Below are 24875 nucleotides of genomic sequence, written 5' to 3' on the forward strand. Positions count from 1 at the left end.
TCATAAGCATGGGGAGAGAAAGTTTCTCAGCTGCTAAGAATTTCCCCACTGTTTACTTCTTTCACTTACAGTGGTATTGCATATAAGATTGCAAAATTTAAGGTTTTATTTGTATCTGTTACCCAAACCATTAAATTGTCTTTAATTTCGTCACTGTCTTGGAGGTGCAGTGCATAAAGGGCTGATAGGGGAAAACTCCCTCTAACCAGTCAGCACTCTAACCCAGGATTAAAACCGTCCCATCAAGTAGTATGTGAAGTTAAATCTTTGTACTCTTCCAGACCAAACATTGAAATGGACTTATTCATATAAAAATTCTATAAATCCTGTAAGTGAAAAGATAGACAACTGTCAGCAGTTGCTTTTAAAAAGGTCACTATAATAAGTACTATATAGTACACTATTAATTTATAGCAGGAAATCATATCTTGTAAACTGTATATAAAACACTGTTTTATGGTGCAATCATTTGTCAAATGTTTGTCTGTTACATTGTTTTTAGAGTGTGTGCATTCTTCCCATACCTAAGAACATCACTGTAAAATCTGCTGAAAACTATTTATAGGTTTTATTTGCACAAGACTTAATTAGTTTGAAATTTTTGGAAGCTCCTATTGAACATGCCTAAACGTCTGTAAACATGAAAAATCTTCAATTCATTAAAAGCAAACCTTTCAGTATGATTCTTTCCAAAGGTAATCCATGTTCTATGTTGTTAATGTGTGTATGTAATTTTTCTGACTCTTCTTATAAATCTGTTCTCTCTTCCATTTGTTTTGTTTTGAAGGATTTTTTTTTTTCTTTTTAATGTTCTAGATGACCAAAACACTTCATTGGTTTTTACCCTTTTGCCTAAAGCTTTGATATCCCCACCCGATGTTCTGTGAATTCACTGTTTAATCTCTTAAGTAAAATAATAAATAGTCCTGGTGACATACAATCTATTGATTTAGAGGAAAGTCCCTGAAAAAGTATTGGAAACTAACTTTGGATATATTCTTACCTATCATTTTGCATCATGAGCTTCATGGGAAGAACATGTTGCATTTATTTTGTCTTTATTAAAAGACTACTAACCACAAGTTACTCTGATTGTAGTAACTGTTTTATCAGCCCACTTTGGTCTTCTTTTAAAAATTTACATTCACAATTCAAAACAGTAAGCTGTCTTTCAGAACTAATTTTTGAAGGATGAAAATATATGAAGGAAAAAAGTGGCCTGTGTGGGTTGGATTCCCTACACAGGACTTCTTAGTTGTATCACCTCAAGAGATTTTCAAGTTTGTGATCAAGGTCTGTATATTACCCCAAACTTTATTAAGAATTGTTTTCTAATTGGTTATAACATTTTTCAATTAATAGTTTCAAAACAAATTGTTAATACAAACTGTATAAAATGAACATAATTTTCTTCACTTGTATTTTTGTTATTGAGCAAGTTTATCAAAATAAATTGTCTACTAAAGAAACTAAAAAGGCTTCTATTCTATTACTTTGAAATAAGCTTTGATTTTAAAAATTTATTTCTTATAGAGGTTTCACATATTCACACAGTGACACTTCCATGCCTCTTGTTTTGGTTTTGTCGTTAGCATCATGCTGAGGGAAGGACAGCCCTCTCTCCTTTCACTCCCATCCTAGCTCCCCCTTAGGGGAGAGATGCCCTTAATATTCCGGAACATGGATTAGGCCATGTTTACCAATAAGAAGAGTCTCTCAGCAGTAAAAGACCACACGCATGTGGTTCTCTCTTCTGCATCTTGTTTCCTCAGGCTGGGAGAGAGAGCGAGCCAAGGCCCCCAAAGCCAGCTGTCTTCCTTCCCTTCCTTCCATGCACAAAGACCGAAGCCCCTTCGTCTTTGCGTCAGTCTTCTGTTTCTACTTTATTGCAGGCCAAAGGAACTTATCTTCTAAGATTCTAGAATTTGGGTTGAAGGAACGATATAGATGCCCTTGGTCTCTAGACTCGTCCATGTGCTCCATCACACCTTTACTGTAACTCTTTTTGGGGTATCAAACAAAACACTGTTCATCCTTTGCTGCTGTTTCTTCTTTATGTGGCCTCTTCAGGAGCCTTATGGAGAGTTGGGACAAGGTAGGATTTGGATGTTCTTGGATCCAGGATCTTAAGGGCATCTTAGGGTGACAACCATCCCAGTTTGCCTGAGACTGAGGGGCTTCCCAGGACATGAGACTTTTAGTGCTGTAACTGAGAAAGTTTCAGGCAAACAGGGATGAGTTGATCGCTCTGTCTTTACATCATCCAAATCCTGCCCTGATTTGTAACACATATTAGAGGAATTTGAAGGGTTTTTTCTATGAACATTAAAAAATAGGTCAATTGGAAATTGTCATGGTAAACTTCTGAACTTCTAAGAGAGGAGGGGCACTTTTTCTTTCTCTTTGGTATTACCATAGGAAAAAGTCAACAGATTGGCTTTAAAAACAACAACATGTGTTTAAAAATACGATTTTTTGACTTAGTCTTCCATCAACTCTATTCTAACCACTGTTTGGGAAGATTATAGGAAAAACACCAAGACTAGAGGTTTGTGGGTTCCTCTTATGCAAAGTCAACTCTTGTGGGTCACAGTTACCCAGCAACAAAAGTAGTTATTTATAATTGATATTAAAGATAGAAAGCATAATGCTGTATTGTTTTTCCAGAATTTTTCCAGCAGAAGAAAACACTAGGATGATATTTGCATGTACTTTCAAGGTTTCTACAAATCAGCCCCAGTTCCACAGACTAAGACTACCCAACCTTAAATTTCAAGAAGAAATTTTTCATGAGACACATAAAATTTCAGAGCTGAATGAAATCTCAGACAGCATGTCCAGTGTTTCCAGGTTCTAGATGAAGAAATCAAGGACTCAGAAAGGCTTATTGACTATCCCAAAGTCACACAACTAGGTCTCAGTGGAGCACTCAACATAGAAAAGAATGTCTTAGAGGCTGCCCGGTGGCCTAGTGGTTAAGTTCACGTGCTCTGCTTTGGCAGCCTGGGACTGGCCAGATCGGATCCTGGGCGAGGACCTACACACCACTCATCAAGCCATGCTGTGGCAGGTGTCCCACATATAAGGTAGAGGAAGATGGGCACAGATGTTAGCTCAGGGCCAGTCTTCCTCAGCAAAAAGAGGAGGATTGGCAGCGGATGTTAGCTCAGGGCTAATCTTCCTCAAAGAAAAAAAAAAGAGAAAAGAATGTCTATGGCAAATAGACCTTAGACAGTTGTTGACCTAGAACAATTCAAATTCTGTAGCCATTTGAACCAGTCTTCTTTCATGTAATCTCTGTCTACTTCAATCCATCCAAATCATTCCTGCCACAATAATCTTAACACAAAGATTTTTATTTCCTTATTTGAGTTCTTCTCATTCCCGCTGTCTACAGAATGAAGTCCAAACTTCTTTAGCATAGCATTGAAAATCCTTCGTGATCTGGCTTTAGGCTCTCTCTTCGGTCTTATTTCCCACCCCTCTCTCTCTCCACTTTTTACTAACAAACCAGCCTACTCATTCTTTCACTACACCTGCTTTCTGTCTTGGCTGTGTCTGTAATACCTCCTGCATGCAGTTTTTCCTAATCCCTCCCATATTTGAAATATATCTAATTTTTTGTGCTTTGTTTCCCTTTTTCTTACACTTCTGTAACAGAACTTACTAGAGAGAAATAGACTGCCTGGATTCAAGTCTCAGTTCCACAATTCTAGCTGTGTGACCCTTAATAAATCACTTGACCTCTGTGAGTCTTGGTTTTCTCATCTGTAGAACGATGCTAATAACACCTACCTCATAGAGTTGTTGTTGTTTTAAATGAGATAAAGCATGGAAAGTGCTTGGCACATAGTAAGCATTCAAATGTTAGTTGCTGCTGTTATTATTAAACTCTTCTCTAACTAGATTGTAAACTCAAATGCAAGGAATGTGGCTTTCTCATATTCCCTAGAGACCTGGCACAATGCTTTACACGTGAATTGAATTATCATAATTAAATTTGGGGCTAGGTTATAAAGAAAAATTATGAAACTATGTTTCCAGGAGATTTGAAAGACCCAGTCACCCATCTGCCAGGATCATTTCAGTGAAATCCTTCCTGACAGCAGAGGCTTGCCTAGATCGCCCTTTATAAGTAAGTGTGGTGACTTTATTATTTCTTTATTCGTAAGCATTTGACTGTATAATATGCCAGTTTCGTTGACCTCCTTAGGATTTTTCTGTGGACTCAAGACTGTTACTGAACTCACAGTGCTCTAATATTGATACTTATGCAAAGAGGACCAGGAGGATGCAAGCACCCTGTTGATCCTGAGATCAACAGAAGCTCTGGAGGATTCTTCAGGCTTGTGGGTTCTCCACCCTCTTGAAGCCATACATTTGGTATGTTTTGCAAAGACTTCATTCTGCCAAGATAGTTTTAATTATTTCTGCTAAAAGGAACGAACCTAAGGATTTGATCTCACTTTAGATGTGGTCATCCCCAACTGCCCATTTTATAGCATATTGCCAACGTATTTGGTCACTATTAAATCAATCCCTATTTCTTATCTGTCAGGGCAAGTCAGTAAAATAAACGCTATGTCCTGACTCTGGCACTCTTTTCAGGCTGTTTACATATTTAATTTAGTCTAAGACAATTCAAGTATTTTCTTTAATAACAAAATAAAAACTCATTCTTTTACATTGCTTTGTTCTCTGTAGCAAAATGCAAATACAGTTGGAGAACCAAAGAAAATCCTTTCCATCATCCATAATAAATTGCTCTAGGGGAAAAAAATAATCCACATATCTAAGAAAGCTTTCGACTACGTCATCTTCTACATATTTCACTAATGTGGTTAGTGAGTAGCAAAATGGACTCGTGTTGCTGTCCCACCCTCACTCACACACACCACTCATACTTTACCTCATTTCTGTTTTCAGGGTCATCCAAACTTTTTCTTGTCCTAAGTGCTATTGTGGAGAATAAAGTTACCATGACCCTAAACTGGAACCAAAGGATTTTTTTCTTCCGGTGACACGTCTGTAAAATATTTTTAAAATTGAGTATAGAGGGAGCCAGCCCTGTGGATGAGTGGTTAAGTTCACGCACTCTGCTTTGGCGGCCCAGGGTTTTGCCGGTTTGGATCCTGGGCACGGACATGGCACCACTCGTCAGGCCATGCTGAGGAGGCGTCCCACATAGCACAGCCAGAAGGACCTACAACTAGAGTACACAACTGCGTACTGAGGGGGGCCTAGGGGAGAAGAAGAAAAAAAAAAGATTGGCAACAGATGTTAGCTCAGGTACCAATTTTTAAAAAAATAAAAGAAAAAGTATAGAACATTAAAAGCTCCCTCCTCCACAATCCACCTTCCAGAGATTACCACTGTTAACAGTTTATTAGGTATTCTTCCAGACATTTTGCTGTTTTTACAGTATATGTATATCAGGTATGTATGTATATATATATATATATATATGATGGCTGTGTCCTATTCAGTTATTTTAACAAAAGCAAGATCATATTATACATATTTGCCACTATTTTCTTTTTAAACTTAATTTATGACATAATTTTTTGTGTCCATAAATAAAGATCTTCCTCATTTTTAATGGCTCATACACACAGTCATGTACCTGCATAAAGATGGTCAATGATGGACCACATATATGATGATGATCCCATAAGATTAGTACCATATAGGCTAGGTGTGTGATAGGGTACACCATCTAGGTTTGCATAAGTACACTCTATGATGTTCACACAATGAAAAAATTGCCTAATGATGCATTTCTTAGAATGTATTTTCATTGTTAAGCGACACATGACTCTCTCTATGTATTTAACTCTTTCCTTGTTGTTGTACATTTAGGTTGTTTTCCAGTTTTTGCTACTACAAATAATTCTGCTATGAACTTAGGCCTTAGATAACAGAAACTTCCCAAATATAACAACCTGACATCCAACTGAAGCATACCAACTAACTCTGTTAAGGCAATTTGTATATTTAAAAATACTGGCTAAGAAATAGTGGCATTCAACAAAAGTTTGGAGAAAGGAACTAACATTAAATTCATGTTATGTGTTTTTCCATATGTTGTCTTAATTAATCCTTGTAAGGTGAAGTGGAGTTGGTTTTTTATAGACTAGAAAACTGTGGATCAGAAGGGTGAAAAATTTACCCAAGGTTCTATAACTGGTAATCAGAGAAGCTGGGTTTCAAACCTGGGTTCCCTGACTTCAAATCCAGCACTACTTCTGCTGTCCCGCATTGCCAGTTTGGCTAGTCTAAGGGAAATAAAAATAGCTTGTCCCAGTTGCATTATTCCTTGGCTCAAGACATGAGCAGCTAAATCTATGTATGGTTTGCTTCTTCTGGATGTGGAATGCAAACCATAAAAGGCAGTCCGTACTTAGAAACAACCTGTGGATATTATATATTTTGTTGAAAGGGAAAAAAAGGTACGTAAGTTTAATAATTTAAGTTGTTGGTGTTTAATCTTCCATCATTCCCCTCTCATTGTCACCTTCCTCTCTGCAATCGTCACTAAGTGGTATTTATTTTTTTAAGATTTTATTTTATTTTATTTTCCTTTTTCTCCCTAAAGCCCCCCAGTACATAGTTGTATATTCTTCGTTGTGGGTCCTTCTAGTTGTGGCATGTGGGACGCTGCCTCAGCGTGGTTTGATGAGCAGTGCCATGTCCACGCCCAGGATTCGAACCAACGAAACACTGGGCTGCCTACAGCGGAGCGTGCAAACTTGACCACTCCGCCACGGGGCCAGCCCCACTAAGTGGTATTTTTTAGTGCTAACATCAGTGATTGGTGAACTAGATGATGCCACTCATTGATTTTATTGGGATCCAGGGAAATTTTCCCAAACAGGCCTATCCCCCCATCCCCTCTGTAGCGCTTTAAAAAAAAAAAATCAGCTAGATGCCTTCTCCCTTGTTGATCGGAAATCTCTTGGTTATTGAGTAGCCTAGGATTGTGCAGAGGTGCATGACTCCAACATTAGGAAGGCCCCTCCAGTTGTCTGTTATCTGTCTACACTTGTTACAGCTGAGACATCAGCTGTCCCAGGCTGAATGGTGCAGTAGTTCTGTGTGCATCTGATGCTTGAGCATGGGAAACTTCAGTGAGCTAGAAACCCTACGCCTGTAGACTTTCTCCCTGGATATCTCCAGGACACATTTCTCCTGAGGTCTTGCCATCTCACCAAGGTGTTGCTACCAAACGCTGAGCAGATCCCTACTCCCTCTGATTTTCAGATCCGATTTCCCGACCCCTGTAGGGGCCGTCCTCTCCCCTTTGGCTTCCCTGAGAGGCATGTTTGCCTAGTACCCATGTCCCCTTCTTTAGTAAAAACAAATAAACAAACAAAATCCAGCTCTTTTCTTTTGGAAAACTGCCCGTTTCCCAACCTCAGGCCATGTGATTTCTCTGGCTCCAGGGCTGGACGCAGAAGCCAGGTATGGGTGATTGGTTCAGGAATGGGCATGTCATGTGACAAAGCCAAACCTGGGACTTCACTGGAACTCCTGGGAAAGAGGTGTTCTTCTATGGTTGCTAAGTTGTGGGGAGAAAAGCTAAGTGCTGCTGGTGGCCAAGTTTGCCAATCACTCATGAAGAGCCTGCCTAGGAATACAGACATCACAGAGAAAAGGAAGCTGAGAAATGGAGATAGATTTCCATTAACATCATTTTAGCCTTTGGATCAAGCCATGCCTGAAGCTAGCGCTATCCCTGGACTTTTCTGTTATTTGAGTAAATAAATTCCCTTTTTTCCTTACGCCAGTTTGAGTTGGGCTTCTGTCTTTTAACTGAAAGAATCTTGATACACTCCCACTTTCCTCTTGACATTAAACACATCCCTCACCTTCCGCGTTTTGGCATGTCACTTTAATCTTTCAGTTAGCTTAGGCTTTTACAATAGACAGAAAAAAACTGTTGACTTCAGGCTACTTCTCAGCCCAACAAAAAGCACCTCTTACTGGCTTGAAATGGAGGGAAGAAATAAACAAAGCAAAATATCTAAAGTAATATCTAAAAAAATATATCACATAATAATATTGTGTTAGTCTGTTTGGGCTGCTCTAACAAAATACCATAGACTACGTGGCTTATAAAAAGCAAATGAGCTTGCTGTGAACTTAAGAAATACTTTCAGTTTGTAGGGCCTTTTACTTCTAAAATAAAGTCCCTAGATTCACACATTTTACTTTTGTGTCTTTATCTTACAGAAACAAAATCTCACAGCACGCAAAGATGTAAAACAATGTACATTGAAACATCACTTTAAAATAATTTATTTCTCATAGTTCTGGAGGCCAGAAGTTCAAGATCAGGGCGCCAGCATGGTTGGGTAAGGTCCCTCTTCTGGGATGCCGACTTCTTGTCATATCCTCACATGGCAGAAGGGGGCTAGGGAGCTCTGTCGGCCCTCTTTTATAAGGGCACTAATCCCATTCAGGAGGGCTCTGCCTTCATGACCTAATCGCCTCCCACAGCCCCCACCTCCTTGTACCATTACATTAGAGGTTAGGTTTTCAACATATATGAATTTTGGAGGGACACCTTCAGAACATAGCAAATATATTTTGGGCAATGGGACCAGGTTAGAGCTCCTAAATAAAGACCAGAGATGAGGTGACCCTGATCAGGTTCCAAGAACCTACGGTAAGAGAAAGAGAAATTCCTATTGTGCTCCGATCCCATACATGGGTCTAATCATGAGCTACATAGAGTCTGAGGAGAGCTGAGAAAGATGGCACCTGCACATAGCCTTCCTCTTGGCTGGTCATACAGCCTGAAAATCCTACTCTGCTTTATCCATCTGGCACAGATACACCCAGAATGTGTGTGTCATGTCAGCTCAAGCAGAAAAAAGAAGTAACAATGACTTCTCAATGTTGGATTTTACCTCTTGTAAATATTAAAAACCCATGTATCCAGGAGCAAAGGAAGTTGGGAGGATGGTAAACCATCTTGGGATGTCATGTCTCCAAAAACTGTGTCTCAGAGCTATCCAGCCCCTTCTACCCAGGATTTCTAGGAAGGTGGGCACAAGGACTGCCACCTCTCATTCACGGAGTAGCCATTGGTTGGTTGCTCTCAGCCTCTTGTGACTCTTACCTCTTCTGACTTCCTTGCCTCTTTACGATCTCCCTCCTCTCCTGCCTTGTTGGTGTTGACCAAACGCCTTGGATTTACACATGCTACTCACAACCCATGACTATTCTGCCCGGAGTGACTGGTGGTCGGTAAACAGTTTATTTTGAGGGGTTCTATTGTTTCTGATTGTCCTATAGGAGCCACTCCTGGGGTCAACATTCTCTACCATATGATCACTACCACAAGTCATATGTGTTCTAAACTATAAAATTAAAGGTTCAGAAGGTGAAGACAGTGATTTGTGAAATGACCTGGATAAGAAAAATTAAGTGCAGATCCCTTAGCCACTTATAAGCTGGTTGACATTGGGTACATCACTTCATTTCTCTTAACTTCCATAAAAGAAGGATTTGAAGAGGTCCCCAACTATAGGCCAAGGGCTGTTTACATCATAATCACCTGGGGCCATTGTTAAAGATTCATGTTCCCACACTTTACCTCAGTTCTGTCTCAAGCTCCCAGATAGGAATGTATGTATGTTTTCTTAACAAACAACCCAGATGGTTCTGATGGGCATCTGGGTTTGGGAACCACTGCAGTAAATGATCTCTTCCAATGCTAAGAGGTCACTGAGCCTACTGCTACACTAGCCAGGTTTGAGTGGGTCCGAACCTGGGGAGGGCGGTGAGGGGCTGTCAGACATCTCCCAGGGATTGTGTTTGGGGGACCCCAGGGAATCTGAGGAGGAAGAGAAGGTTATCACCTTCCACTCCTGTCACAGGTTCTCTGCTACCTTTCTTCAGTTCCTACCGAAGGAAGGTAGCAGGCACCAGGCCTCTACTGGCCTAAACCATAGTTCTCTGCTGACCCAGAGGTTCTAAAAATAGAAAAGAGGTCCAGATCCTGCTTCCAGGTTTTTGTGGGGGTGGAGAAAAGCAGAGAGGCCTGGGAGAGGTTGTTATCAACAACAAAGTGGTAATTTCTTCCCTGGGGGAAAGAAGGTTTTTCCCTGTCCCTGCCACAAGCTGCAATGGTGCAGTCTGTTACCTTGGAGACCAGCTAACACTTCCCAGCAGGGCAAGCTTCACTGTTGAGTTGCTTAGAGGAACTAGAAGTGGGAACCAGGAAAAGCAGGGTCGTGGGATGACCGGGACCCTTCTCCTAAAGAAGGAGAAATAAATGGAGAAATGCAGGTGAGGTGAGTATCACAAGGGTTGACAGGGTGGTAAGAGAGAAGGTGGGGGAGGCCCAGATGTTAGCCTATGGACTGAGGGAGAAAGATTTAGGGAGCCTGGGGTCTTAAGCATCTACTCCCTACATGCCAGGCATTGTGGTAGGTGCTGGGAGTCCAACAGTAGACAAGGAAGTAATGGGGCTGCTCCAGAGAAGGACCATGATGACTTGGTCTGAGACAGCCAGAAGGCAGCAAGAGGAGGAAACGATTTCCTCCATGGGGGTTGGGGGCCAGCAAATGGGGTTCAGGAAAGACTTTCTGGGTTTTCTTGTCAAACAAAAAGGACAAAGGGCATTTCTAGAAGTATGTCCAACTTGAGCAAAGAAGGGTATGAAATAGCAAGGTGTGTATCAGTAGGGGTTGCCAGGGACTGTAGAAGGATGCAAGATGGGGTCGAGAGGTAAGCAAAGAACAGATCCTGAAGGAATGATAACCCTTGTGAAGAAGGTTTGACATGCTTATCCATAGCACCGAGGAGCCATGGCAGGGTCTGAAACAGGTAGCAATAAGAACAACTCTGCATATTGGAAAAATCCCTGTAGCAGCAGAACGTAAAGTGGATTGGATGCGGGCAAAACTAGAGGTTGTTTAGCAGTTAAAAATACAAACCCTGGGGATGGCTTTATCCTGGATAAATATTTAGGAGAATTCTAGGTCCAGCTGTTAGCAAACCAGGAAGTTAGCTGAAGGTTTTCTTGTAGCCGTTACTCAGGGCGACCTGTCTCCCTTTGGCCAAGATGCCGTCTCGCAAGGACTGGTTTTCATGTTCTCTTCCCCTCCCGAGACCACTCCCCCGGGGAATGTGGCCCACCTTTGTCTATTCTCTCGAGCTTCCCTAAGTACATTTATTCAACACATGCTTTTTAAGCAGCTACTGTGTTCTAGGCACTGATTACACAAAAGGGTTCTAGCCGTGAATGTAACTAAGTCCCTGCCCACATGGATCTTGCTTCTGGTGGGTTGATGGGTGAGAGAGAAAGGGGGAGAGGCAGATAATAAATAAGTATGCAGAACGTCAGATGATGAAATGTGCTGTGGAGAAAACAAAGAAGGCTAGAGGGAGGACTATGGGAGGAATCGAAGACCTCTCCAATAAGGTTTGATTTGAGCGAAGGCTGCATCCTGTTCCTCTCTGCCTCCCCAGGACCAGCTCTCTCTGGTACCCAGTAGGTACTCTATAAACGTTCAGGGATGAATGATTGCTTAAGCGTCCTATGCTGAAGTGCTTGAAGATGCAGCCCAGGGGCCAGCCCCATGGCCGAGTGGTTAAGTTTCCGCACTCCACTTCAGTGTCCCAGGGTTTTGCTGGTTCGGATCCTGGGGGCAGACATGGTGCTGCTCGTCAGGTCATGCTGAGGTGGTGTCCCACAAGCCACAACTAGAAGGACCCACAATTAAATAATATACAAATATGTACTGGGGGGATTTGGGGAGAAAAAGCAGAAAAAAAAAAAGAAGAAGATTGACAACAGTTGTTAGCTCAGGCGCCAATCATTAAAAAAGAAAAAAAAGATGCAGCCCATTTTTTAAATGGTATCCTACATTTCTATAGTGCTTTCTATTTTCCAAAGCTCTTTGACATTCTCAATTTCATTTGATCCTCCTGATGATGAGGGTGACGTAGGCAAGGTAGTTACTATTACCCCATTCCATTCTGCAGACGAAGAAACCAAAGTGCTCTTTTGAAGTACACCACATCATTTTGTTAATGTTATGTAGCCCAAACCCTCCTCCATCGGCCCACACAAGTCATCCCAAAGTCCAGCCATGCAGGCCTCTGAATTCATTAAGTGTTGTTAGTCACTCACTGAAAAGAGGGGGCTGGGACACCATGGGGTGTCCAGGGTCCCTGAAGCATTTCTATTTCCACAGTCTCTGCCACTAGAGTACTGCCAGCAAAGAGTACTGAAGGAAAGCCAGTTTTTATTTTTTTAGACATTGCCACATTATCTTGGTGCTTCCCAAAAAGCAAAGCATCCTCTGAATAAACGATTAAAGACCAAAAAGAGAAAAGCAAGTTGCTAAATTATCATTAGGTTATTTAATGATTTCATAAGAATGCACACTCTGAGTTAAAGCTGCAGCTCCGTTGAGAGTGTCTCGCTTGCTGTCTTAGCCAGTATTTTTTTGGTTTCAAGGAACAGAAACCTAAAATGAGCTAGCTTAAGCCAAAATGTAGGGAATTATAAAGAACAGAGTATCTCATGGAACCCAAGAGAAAGTGGTCAGTTCTCACAAGCACCTGGGATCAGTGATTAGAAATTCAAGAACCAAGGCAGTTTCTCAACTGCCTTCTCTCCCTTCACCTCCCCTCCTCAAAACATTGTCTGCCAGTCCCTGCTCTCATGTAAATTACAGTTTAACAGGAGAGAGACACCAATTTTTAAAAATCACACTAATGAATGTATCATTCTGAATTAAGTACTCTGAAAGAAAGGCACACAGTCCTATGAAAGTTTATATAATACAAAGGACTCTGAAATAAAGTGGGATGCTGGAGAAGACTTCCCTGAAGAAGTGACATTTAAGCTGAAATGTCAAGGATGAGTAGGTTGGGGGAGGGGAGAAAAATGTTCTAGAGCAAAGATAGCACGTGATAAGGCCCTGTGGCTAAAGGAACTATGTAGTATTCCAGGAACTGAAGTGAGGGGGGTTGTGGAACACTGGAGAGAGAAGTGGTGAAGTGGGAAAGCCAGAGATGTAGGTGGGCAGCAGCCAGACCATGCAATCATCTAGTGCCATCATAAGGATCTTAGTCTTCTCCTGGAAATCAAGGGAAGCCTTTGGATAGTTTTAATCAGAAAGGAGAATAGGAGCAGTGACATTGGACTTGTGTTTTTTTAAAGATCATTCTGGCTTCAGTGAAGAGAACAGATTGGATGAGAGGACTTGGGGGATGCAGGGAGGCCCGTTAGGGTCTATGGCAGAGACAACTGTGGCATGGACACAAGAAATGTCAGTGGAGACAGATAAGTGGAGAGATTTGAGAGAGGTAAAATCAACAAGATTAGGTGATGAATTGGATATGGGGAATGAAGCATCAAGAATAATTCCTAGGTTTCTGACTCAAATAAGTAAATGGATGGTGACTCTTTTCTCTAAGCTAGAGAACAATGAAAAGAGGATAGGTTTGTAGGGAGCTAGAATTCAATCTTGGACATATTGAGTTTGAGGTATTTCAGTTGGAAATATCCAGGGTCAATGGATGCACGGGTCTGGAGTGCGAGTGAGAAGTCTGGGCTTTTGACATACAATTGGGAATCATTGGTGTATAGGTGGTAGTTGAAGCCGTGGACAAGGTTAGATTGCCTAGGAAAAGAGAAGAAAGTGAGAAGAGAAACGTATGCACAATTCAGCCTCAAGGAACACCAACTTAAAGTGCTCAGGTCTGCAAAGAAGACTGAGAAGGAGCAGGCAGAGAGCAGGGAAGAAGCCGGGAGGAAGCCAGGGATACCAAGGCAGGGAATGACCACTCACTCCACTTTTCTCTGGAGACAGTCTTCCTGCTTCTGAATGTGGCCCCAGAGCTCTGAATTCCGAATTCCCAGAGAGAGAATGTGATTGATCCATCTTGGATACAGGTCTACACTGATTCAATAAGCTACAACTAGCAGGCTGTAGAGACTCACCCATTTGAGTACAGATGCAGTTCTCAGACAAAGAACTCAACCTCATCTCAATATTTTTCCTTTCTCCTCCCCCTTCTCGAAATCCTTATGGTCACTTACTGTCCTCTCTGCCTGGTCCAACCTTCACCATACTCTTAACATGGCTTCCTCCTTTTTGTCCTTCAAGAAGGTCTCCTTTGCTGACTACCTTACCTGTGTAAAATAGATCCCCTTTCCTGATTACTCTCTACTATATCATCCTGTTTACTTCCTTCATAACACTTTCCACAATTTGTAATTACAATATTTAATTTTTTAATATCAGTCTTCCCCTCTAGAACGTAAGCTCTGCATGGACAAGGACAATATCCAGATCAGTGGTTCTCAGCTGAGGACAGTCGTGCCCCCAGGAAACATCAGGCGATGTCTAGAGATATTTTTGGTTGTCACAACCTTGGGGAGCAGGAATGCTACTGGCATCTAATAAGTAGAGGCCAGAGATGCTGCTAAGCTTCTTACAATGCACAGGACAGCCTCACAACAAAGGATTATCCTGTCCAAATTGTCAAAAGTGCCAAAGTTGAGAAACCTTTGTTATCTTGTTCACCATTGTGTGCTCAGCATGTAGCACAAAGCTGATACCTAGTAGGTGTTTGATAAGTATTTACGGAATGAATAAATTAAAAGAGTTGAGCTGAATGTAGATACCCCCAAAGCTCTTGTCTCTATGCTGCACTTATCCTTCTCTTTTCTGGTATTCTTTTCCTTCCTAGGAAAATAAGCAGTGGGTGGTTTTATAATGGCTACACAAACTAGTCATGACTTTCATGATCAAGATAACAAGTTTCTGGAAAATCATTGGTAAGCATCTTCTCTGATTTTTCAAATGAAAACAACAGTATTTTGCTCATAGGAGTTGAGAGGGCTAGCCCTGCCTTGAAGTGAGACTGGACAAACGGTCATGGCATCATCTTATAACTGAGGGCTTCAGTTCTCTAACTACCAGAACAAGAGAATAAAATGTCTTAGGAACCTGGAGCCCACATTTTATCAGCACTCTACGTGAACCCTTCCCAGTTACTGCACAGAAATAAAAATGTTTCTGGAGGCCCTGGCAGCATGGAGTCAATGTCCAGTGCTGGGGCACTGATCACAACACTTTGTGTTTTGTAGCATGAGGAGAAACAATGGCGGAGATCCAAAGAAGCAATTGAACCAGAAGGATATCAATGGACTTGGCCAAAATCCAGACGATGGACTACTGGTTACACACGTCAACCAGACACAGGACTTACTGGTAAAAACCATGGTGTTTTAACTGAGTCACAGTGCCTACAAACCATAGTCAGGGAATGCAGAATGGGTTAAATTCTGGCTATTTCTTTTTTCACATAGGATCCCAGGACTGAAAAAGATTAGCTAAGCATTCATCGCTAATCTGCCTTTAGAAGTGACTGAAGAATTTTTTTACTGTTTCTAGAAATTTGATGGCCTTCTTGGCCATATCATTAAATATTCAGGAGCATGTGAAGACTCTGTCCATGTTATCAAAGCCTAAAGTCTAAGGAATTTAATCTAAAATTCCCCTTCCTGAGATTTGTTTTTCTTTTAGGATTCCTTAAAATCTAGATCCAAAAATCAGTTTCAGTAAGTGCTATTGGAACAAGAGAGTTATGGCAGAAGAATTCATCTCTAGAATATCCAGAACTGTGGTTTTAGGCTGACATTCCATGTGTAAATAAGCTATCTTCCCGAGATGGTGAGTGGGTTTCCTAGAACTCAGAATTCATTCTACCATAGAAACTATTGTCATCAGGGGTTGTCAAGTGCAAGCCTAGCCCATAACTGTCTATCTAATCCACACTAGAGTTTACCTTTGAAACGATAACCAGTCAGAAACAGTACAGTTTTAATTCTGGCAATGACACAATCAGGAAAATAGTCATGTTTTACTTTTCTCAAGTATTGGCACTTACGGGAAAGCAAGTTTAAAAGGAAATGAGGAAATGTCGATAGAGTCTTGAGACTCTGAAGAATTCTTTCAATGACTTCAGGTGTTGATAAGAGTCTTTATTTCATCTAATTTAATATCAAAATATGTGACTTACCAGGTGTACCAGGACCACATGTATATTTATCAGCTGCAGCTGAAGCCACAGTGAATAGCAGGGAAAGTGGGAAAGGACTGCCCAACACACAGATCCTGCTAGTCTCTGTGAAAAGCACATAAGTTAGTAGTAATATAATCAGTATGCCCTACAGTCAAAACCTATGATGTGTTTAATGGTGGATCTTCAAATATTAATAACATAAAATCCATATCCTAAAACATGATGGATCGTTTCAAAAGCAAGTAAAATGGAAGAAAGGAGAATCCAGTCTACTGTGCTCAGTGTCAGCAACCAGGGAGATGGTTGTCCTGAAAGACGAGAAGAGTGACATCTAGTGTTCATTCGACGTGCAGCAGTGTTTCCCTAAGTGTGGGACCGTGATTTGAGGCGATGCTGTTCAAGGGTAGGACCTTAATTAGCATAGAATCACATAAGGAGAAAGTCATCCTTTCAATCAGTTCTCTCCCCATCCTTCAGGAAGACAGTCACGGTTTGGTGCCAGTTTAAAGGCTATGGCCTTTAGTGTGATTACAAGCATGACTTGAGCTATATACTGTGTGGGTTTGAATCCCAGCTTCACCCCTTACCAGCTGTGTGACTTTGGGCAAATTATTTAAATTCTCCATGCCTCAGTTTCCTTGTCAGTAAAATGGGGTTAATGATGGAACCTACTCTGTAGGATTAAATGAGTTAATATATGGAAAGTGCTTGACACATGACAAGTGCTATTTAAGTGTTAGCTCTTATTATTAGTCTATACTATCTAGTTGGAATATAACAGCATTTTCTTTTCATTGTCTTTGTTTTGAGGTTACCTTCTATTTATGACAACCTGAAGGGGAAATAAGGATTACTGTTGGGAACTGTTTACGCAGCAACACTCAAGCTATGCTCTATAGCACAGCTTCACAGGTCCTACAACCCATTTTGCAGGTGAAGAAAGAGAGATGCATGACTTGTCCAGCATCACACAGCTAGTCAATGGAGATGCCCAGTGTAGGGCACTCCTTTCTTCTCTCCCCCTCTTTCTCTCTCCTTTCCTCTGTCCTATCCACTGTAGCTCAGATAGTTTCCAACTTCCTGTCCACCACCTCGCCCACCACAGTGAAAGCCCTGATAAATACAGGCTCAAGCAGAACCCACTTAGGGTTCAAGCAGGTGCCAGGAGCAGGGTGAAGGCATCTCTGAATCTAGACTGGGGTCCCAGTGGGTTAAATAGTGATCAGGCCCATTCCACAGTCATCGGATGCTGTGGGGTAGTTTCTCTCACAGTGAGACAGAGCCAGCCTCCCCTTTTGATGCCATTCCACACCTTGAGTGATGGCCAGCTATGGCAACATTTAAGGCCCATCTATATCACATAAACAACTGTGGTTGTCCTGGAAGCTCTTGCAGAATCCTGTCTGATCCAGGCCTTCCACAACTTTCCAGCCTCTTCTCATGTCACGCTACCCTGTATTCACTACACTCCAACCACAGTCGCCACCTTTCTGTTCTGCCAACACTCTGACCCCTTCCCCACTCTGTGCCTCTGCCTGGAATGTGCATTCCCCAGCTATGCACAGGCCTGGCTGCTTCCTCACCTTCAGATCTCAACTCAGAGACACCTTCTCTGACCCCACGCCAGCTAAAGCGACCTCCTCATCTCCACCCTCATCCTTTGCTATCACATGTCTCTGCTCCATTTTCTTGATAGAACTGTTTTTTTTTTCCTGAAATTATGTACACGGATTTCATTTCTTCTTTATTTTCCATCTACCCACACTAGAATGTTAGCTCCAAGAAGGCAAGAACATTTCTATTTTGTTCACACTGTGCCCCAACACCAGGACCATGCCCACTTCATAGTAGGGCTCAGAAACACCCAGTAGAAAGAGGAAGAAATGCCCACCTCCAGAAGAGGTGAATAAGGCAGGGTGAACTCAGAGCCTCAGGTCAGCTCGCTCACCTTCTGGCTCCCAGAAAGCATCTCCAATGTGGAATGCTTACCATGACTGACTTCAGCTCCACCACCAAGGCCACCTCCCACAACCTGGACTTACCACTATGTAAGCGACACAGGTGTCACTAGGTAGAAGCCAGGGGGTGTAGTCCATTTCATGGCCTGACTCCTGTGACGGCTAGGAAATGCTTCCCCCAAAGCTTTCGCCCACTGCTCCTATGGCTGGCCTCTGGAATGCACAGGATAAACCCTCCCCTCTTCCATCAGTTACTCAATAAATGTTTGTCGAGGACCCCTCAGAGCGATAGGGAGGCAGAACTCATACACCTGAAAAGAGACAGAGAAAGCAAGTGTGGAAATAAACAAAGACCACCCACAGGAGAACACAGGCAATTTGCTCAGAGCTTGCTCTAGCCAGGGGGTCAGCCACCACCACTTGTGCTTGGCAGGGACTCAAAGGCAGGCAGGGGTGTGGGAAAGGTTTACAGTGGACAAAATGCACGGCCTCAGGTGTGCCCTGAGGGAGGCTGTTGGCACGCAGAAGCTGGAGGTGGGCTAACGAGAGGTGGGTGGTCTCTGTCACTGGTTTGGGGGCATATTTGACTTTCCCTGGTTGGACCTGACCTGGAAAAGGGAAGAAAAATAGGAAAGCTGGCAGTCATTGACCGAGTCCTGACCCTCCTGGACCAGTTGCTGCAGAAGCTGTGGTTTGGCTTCATGGCCTGGCTGCTGCAGAGGCTGCGGCTCACAGTTCTCTTGTCATACGTGGTCTGGCCCGAGTGTGTTTGCACATTCAGTCTCTCACAAAGCCATGGGGAGAGGCCCTTGAATTGTCCAGCCACATACTGGGGATGAGGTGAGGGATGGGAACAGGTATTTCCGGGACAAGTGGCCCAGAGCCCAGGCCTCCACATTCTTCTGTGCCCTCAGCAAGTCGAGTTCCTGAACAGACTGCTTTTCAGGTGGGACCAGCCAGAGGTGGCAACCCTTGAGCATCCGTGTGAAAGGAACCTAAGGCACCCTCAGCCTTGCCCTCTCTTTCCAGAGTTTTCCGTTTCACTCTGGCTTCTGTCTCGCAGAGGCTGCAGGGGGACGAGACCCAGCCTTCAGCTTGGGAGGACTCAGAAGACTGGCTTTCAGTGCACAGCTTAAAGTTTGAGAAGCTCACCCTGGCTGACCTGATAAGACAGGGCACTGCCGTGCTGTAAGTCTGAAGCCGTTCCCCGCACCCCTGAGCCTGCAAGGACCCTCCCAACTGCGGGGCCAAGAGACCCCTCTCATAGGTTTTTGCTTCTTCAGGGAGGAGGGCAGCAACGTCATGAGGAAAATACACTTCTCCACTGAGATCATCCACCAATTTGAATCCAAGCTCTCTGAGTAAGTGTGTTTCTCAGGGTTCTCCCAACACTCCCAGAGCTCAAGAACCACCTCATTTCAGCAGCCTGAAAGTAACTTTGCCCAAACAACCATCTCTGTGGGAACTTGGGCGGGTCTCTTCCCACTTCTAGCCCCAAATTCCTCTTTTCTCAAATAAACAGGTTGGCCCACATCAGTTTTTCTCCATCTTTTAAAATCCACGGTCCCTTTGGATGAACACATAAAACCTCACAGCCTCATTTGATGTTTAATGGTGAAGAGTGACCGCTTTCAAAGACAGCTTAGTTGAGTCCATCGTTTTGCAAATGTATGTGAAAAATACGCAGGCTCCCCACTCCTAAACCGGATTTTAGCAGCACATGTGTACATTCCATCGCTGCTGTAGCCATCGATGATCCATGATTACTGATTGCCTGAGGTTTCTTAAAAGGTAATAATAAAAATTAATAGCCAACATTTATTAATGTGTGAGGAATTCTGCTAAGGGCCGCATGCATTATCTTATTTAATCCTCACAACAACTCGAAATATAGTTTTATTATCAAGCCAGTTAACCAAAAATCAATTGCTAAATGACCAATTTTTATTGGGTTGGAAGGTTGAACAGATTTTAAAGAATTCTGCAATATTTTGGCGATAGGGTTTAATTATGAATCCAGCATTTTAGGGAATGTTCAGCTCTATTCAGTTAACCGATCATTTGGCAAATTGATTTTCAGATAATTACCTTTCAGGAAATTGATTTTTGGCAAATTGACATGAACAGAGTCCTATTATTATCTTCATGTTGAAGATGATGAAACTGGAGCTCAGAGAGGTTATCGTACCTACCCAAAGTCACACAGCTAATAAATGGCAGAGTAGATCTCAAAGACAAATATGTCATTATGAAGCTCATTCTCAGCTCTATCCATACTCATGTATGCCTTAGGACTCTATCCACCAGCCACTGCCCCTTTGATTGGATATGATTCCATATCCAAAGGTGTTCCCTGCCCTTCTCGAGGTCCCCAAATCCTACCTGACCTCAATGAAGGCAATTCAGTTAAAGTAAAGTGATGAGTCCCTACCTTAAGCATCTGTTACATGCTGGTCTCCAAACAGCCATTGGCATGGTTTGCAATAAGGGAAGTTCAAGACGTTGCCCCGACTACTTACTTTTCGGAAACTAAGTTTTTTGTTCATCCATCCCCGGGGAAGCTGCACTGAACTTCCGCAGTTGTGCATTTATGACCATCTCCACGTGACGGAAGTCTCACCTGAGAAGACACAGCTTTGAGAAGAGGAGTGTCCTTCCACCTTCCTCATGAGGACGCACGACCCCGTCCTGCACAGGCCTGCCCTGTCTCTACGCCACCCCGTGTTGCCCCAAACCATGGTCATTTATAACGTAAACCGTGTCACCAAAGACCAGCGTCCACACACTTATCTCCTTCACAATCCCCGCTGTCCTTCACCCTGGCAAAACAATACGTTCACTTTTCTTTTTGCTAGATCTTTGTCTTATATTCTCCAAACATCTTAGATACCTTTAAAAAAATTCCTGTCTACGTCTTCCTTCCATGTGTGTGAGTGGCTGTTGCTCAGGGATGAAGCTGACCTTGGGTGACAGGCCTTTCTGGTGTTTTGACAGAGCTGTTGAACTCTATCAACAGAGAATTCAGTGGCTCACAGAAAACAGCAAGAAGGTAAAACGTGGATTTCATTCTTTGCCCCTGTTCACTGATTCCATCTATATTTGTTAGACTCCTTTCAGCTGTGAGTGACAGACCTCCAAGTTAAATTGGAGCTAAAATGAGAATTTCTTGACCTACATAAAGGAAAAACCCAGACGCAGCTGTATCCAGGGGCTCAAATGATGCCATCTCTTTGTCTCTGGGTTCTGCTTTCCTCTGGGTCGGTTTTATTCTTGGGAAAGCTCTCCTCAGTCTTGGAAAGATGCTCACCAGCCAGAGTGACATGTGGAAAGGGACCTCCCTTCCTTTCCCAGTACACACTCTCAAGTCCTGGGATTGACTCCCGCTGGGCCCAGGGGATGAGATATACTAACTGGCCAGGCCTGGAAGTAGTGCTCACTGCTGGGGAAAACCAGGGGGTGGAGGGTGTGGGGGGAGACTAGGTAAGGCCCCCCAGACCTCAGGGACTGGGAAAGGGGGACAGATGGCTGCATATGGAAAGCCAGAGTGCTGTTACCACAAGGGGAAACAGTCCCGGGCAGCTGAGAACAGCAGGTGTCTCCTAGACCATTTAGCCTCAAACCCACAGGGAGATTTACATGACTAAGGCTGGTCATCTGCACGTAGCTTTTCTTCAAAGTTTGATTAAACGTTTTCCCTAGAGCCAGAGGGTAGAAGGGTGATCATGAGGAAATTAACCTTTGATTTGCTTTCTTACTTGTTTTAGCCTGTTTCCTCTAACTGATACTTTTCTAGCTCACCATTTGCTTTCACCCAGGCACTGTCTGGAGAAATGTTTGGTTGCCACAAATGGGAAGGGAGGTTGCCAGGGAAGCTGCTAAATATCTTACAATGCACAGGCCAGCTCCCCGCCACAGAGAATTATCTGGCCCAAAAGGTCAGTAGTGCCAACGTTGACAAACCCTGGCGTAGATAAAGAAGAAAAAGGAAGATGGAACCCTAGCCCAGAGCTTCTCAAACGCTACTGTGCAGCCAAATCCCCTGGGGGGAGGGGTGGGCGGGATCTTGTTAAAATGCAGACTCTAATTAAGACATAAGGCTGGGGTAGGACTTGAGATTCTGCGGCTAACAAGCTCCCAGGCGGTGGTAATGCTTTTGTCCATGGCCAACACCTTCAGGAACAAGTTTCCAGGGCGTTCCAATTTTTAGTCTCCGGGAGGAGGGGGAGAGTCTGTCTAGCAGAGGAGATGAGGAAGGCCTGGCCAGCCAGTAGAGGGGAAAGCGGGAAAATGTGCCCTGAAAGATGAGGTGGACTCACTAAGTGCTTCGACTTGCCAAATTCTTGACACGGCCAAACTGTGTCATATGCTACTCAGAGTTCAAGAAAGTTGAGAACTTAGATCTGACCATCGGGTTTGGCAGGAGCGAGGTCACTGATCACCTTGACCAGTGTGGCTTCAGAGGAGTGGGGAAGTGAGAGCCTAATTTGAGTGTGTCGCAGTGAAATGGGAGGTCAGGAAGCATTGCTAAAATGAGAAGCAGAGAAAGAAAGTGGTAGCTGGAGGGAGAGATGGGGTCCTGAAAAGTTTATTTCCTTTTAAAGAAGGGCAACGTTATGGCCTCTGTGTGTGGTGCGATAGATGGGGAGGAACTGATGATCCAGGAGGAGGCATTATTCTGGAAGCAAAGTCCCTACTTGGCAGGAGATCCAGTAATGCAAGTCAAAGGGTTGGCCTTGGGGCTTTGAGAATTGGCCTTAGATAGCTTGTAACAGGAAAAGGCAAAGCAAGGCACGTGGGGGCGGGTAGGTTGGTAGATTCTGAGTGGAAAGATTTAAAGTAACTCTTCAGTTTGTTTTTTGTTTTGTGAAATTGGAGGCAAAATCACTTGCTGAGAGAATGCAGCAGGGGAAGGCTGGAGGTGTAGGAGGCGTAAAATACGCATCTCTGGGAGCAGAGAAGTGAATTGAACAGGAAAATGAAGTAGCCAATAGCAGGACTTAAGGCAAAAAGCATCAGATGGAACCTCCTGCCCCTAGAGAACTAACCATTTCATATGACTGAAAATTCCAATTCACAATGCAGCTGGAACAGGACGAATAGTTCCGTGCGGAGTCAAACGGCATTGACGCGGAGTTAGCAATAGCTGTTAGAAACGTAACTAGAAACTCAGAAATACCGCTGCAGCCGGCGAGCTTAACGTGTCTGCCTTTGACCGGTAGAGCAGGTAGGAAATAAATAAAGATATAAGAAATGAAATAAGAGAAGCTGATGTAATTAGATAGCAAACTTTATATCTTACAATGGATGCTTTTTCTATAGCCTCCAGATTTTCTGTAACGAACATGTATTCCTTTATAAGAGTTAACAGTAAATATTAACAACAAAAAACTTTTAAAGAACAGGCTGCCACAAAACAGGAGCAGATAATGCCCGGAGCTAAAGGCAGGACATGGGGTCTTGCTTTTTCCTCTATCAAACGGGCCTTCTTTCAGCTGCTTCTTGTGGAGGTTTCGAACTTCCGCATCACGTGGAGAGGCTCAGTGCAAGGCTTAAGAGAAGCAGAGTTGTGCTGGGTATTTCCGCATGCCCCCTTTGGTTTTAGGCATTTGGCCTCATCAAGGGGGCCAGAGTCGGCATCCTCATTGACGTGTCAGCCATCAACAGCAGTCCTCAGACAGAAGAGTTCCAAAATGACCTCGTGGTAAGTCTCTGGCACAGAGAAATACCTGGAAACACCCCACCGCCTCCCTCCACTTTCTGAGCTTGCGAACTGGCTTTGTTTAGAGCAAATGCAAAGTGAAGTGTTTTACAAAGAACAGTTCACACTTAATTAGCACCTGGCGGTTAAAAAAATATGTTGAGTTCTGCAAAACCCAACCACAAAGGCAGTTTTCAGTTGCAGTGTGAGCTTCTAGTATTCTCACTACCGTAGTCCCTGCTAACTGGATATTGCCTCAAGGGCCCCAGTTCCCTGGAAAGAAGGTGTTAAGATAGAAATCAGTTGGACTGACTCCGGCACAGCGTTGGATGGGCTTCTTGGCCCTTTCCAGACGGAGGAGCTATTCTGGTTTCTTTGACATGTCCGTGACAGAGAAGCCAAGAACTCTAGAGTCACATGACTAAGGTCAAATCCCAGCCGCCTCCACCACTTCTGAGCTCTGTGACCATGTTACCTGATCTCTCTGTGCCTCAGTTACCTCATCTGTAAAATGGGCATGATAACAGTGGCCACCTCACACAGCTGCCCTAGGATGAAAGGCGTTCATGCGGGTTAAGTGCTTGGTACAAACTCTGGCATGGAAAGAACCTCTGTAAAGTCTCCGTGAAGTAACATGGAGTCCATTTTCTTATGGAAACCCTGGAGCTTTGGAAGGGACCTTAGCAGCAGTAGCTGGTTCAAGGATCTCTTATAGGGCTCAACATGGGCCCGTCATCCAGACTGGTTCCCTGTTCCTGGTCTCAGCAGGTATCAAGGAGCAGGTGTCAGTGCAGGCTGCCCTTCAGGATAAGTCCTCAGGGCCGAGTATCCAAAGAGCCCCCAGGTAGGCTGGTTGAATACTGGCCAGGATAAGGCCCATTTTGGTGGCATGCAGGTGAAATTTCTAGCTAGCCAGGAATAAGAGGGAGGAGTTACCTTACTGCTGGATATTCACCAGCTACAGCTTGAGAGCATCAAACAGCACGATGCAGTGCCCATTTTTCTGTCCCCGCCTCACAAGCTTTGGAGAGAAACCACTGACCGACCCCTGTCCTCCCTGGGTGCCACAGTTCAGTGCCAAGGGTCCACCCATAACACGCTGAGATGGGTAGCCAGGGTGTTCATCCCACCCGCACTCGTGACCCAAGTGTGCAGCAGCCCTA

The 24875-nt window shown here is 43.5% G+C and overlaps 1 protein-coding gene across 5 annotated transcripts in view; it reads left to right on the top strand.

The window, feature by feature from the left end:
• The first annotated feature begins 9561 nt into the window (after positions 1 to 9561).
• The window catches only part of VWA3A (von Willebrand factor A domain containing 3A), a 56980-nt gene continuing 41666 nt past the window's right edge, over positions 9562 to 24875 (top strand). For all 5 annotated transcript variants that reach the window (XR_011424773.1, XR_011424772.1, XR_011424774.1 and 2 more), the window contains exons 1-8: positions 9562 to 9757; positions 10180 to 10301; positions 14719 to 14806; positions 15119 to 15242; positions 19078 to 19202; positions 19298 to 19375; positions 21009 to 21063; positions 23617 to 23715. Coding sequence is in view for 2 of the 5 variants with exons in the window: in XM_070232220.1 (XP_070088321.1) it covers positions 14745 to 14806; positions 15119 to 15242; positions 19078 to 19202; positions 19298 to 19375; positions 21009 to 21063; positions 23617 to 23715 (543 nt within the window). In the remaining 3 variants the exon portion in view is untranslated. The remainder of the gene's footprint in view (positions 9758 to 10179; positions 10302 to 14718; positions 14807 to 15118; positions 15243 to 19077; positions 19203 to 19297; positions 19376 to 21008; positions 21064 to 23616; positions 23716 to 24875) is intronic.

Source organism: Equus caballus, chromosome 13 (genome assembly GCF_041296265.1).
Source record: "Equus caballus isolate H_3958 breed thoroughbred chromosome 13, TB-T2T, whole genome shotgun sequence".
Taxonomy (NCBI): domain Eukaryota; kingdom Metazoa; phylum Chordata; class Mammalia; order Perissodactyla; family Equidae; genus Equus; species Equus caballus.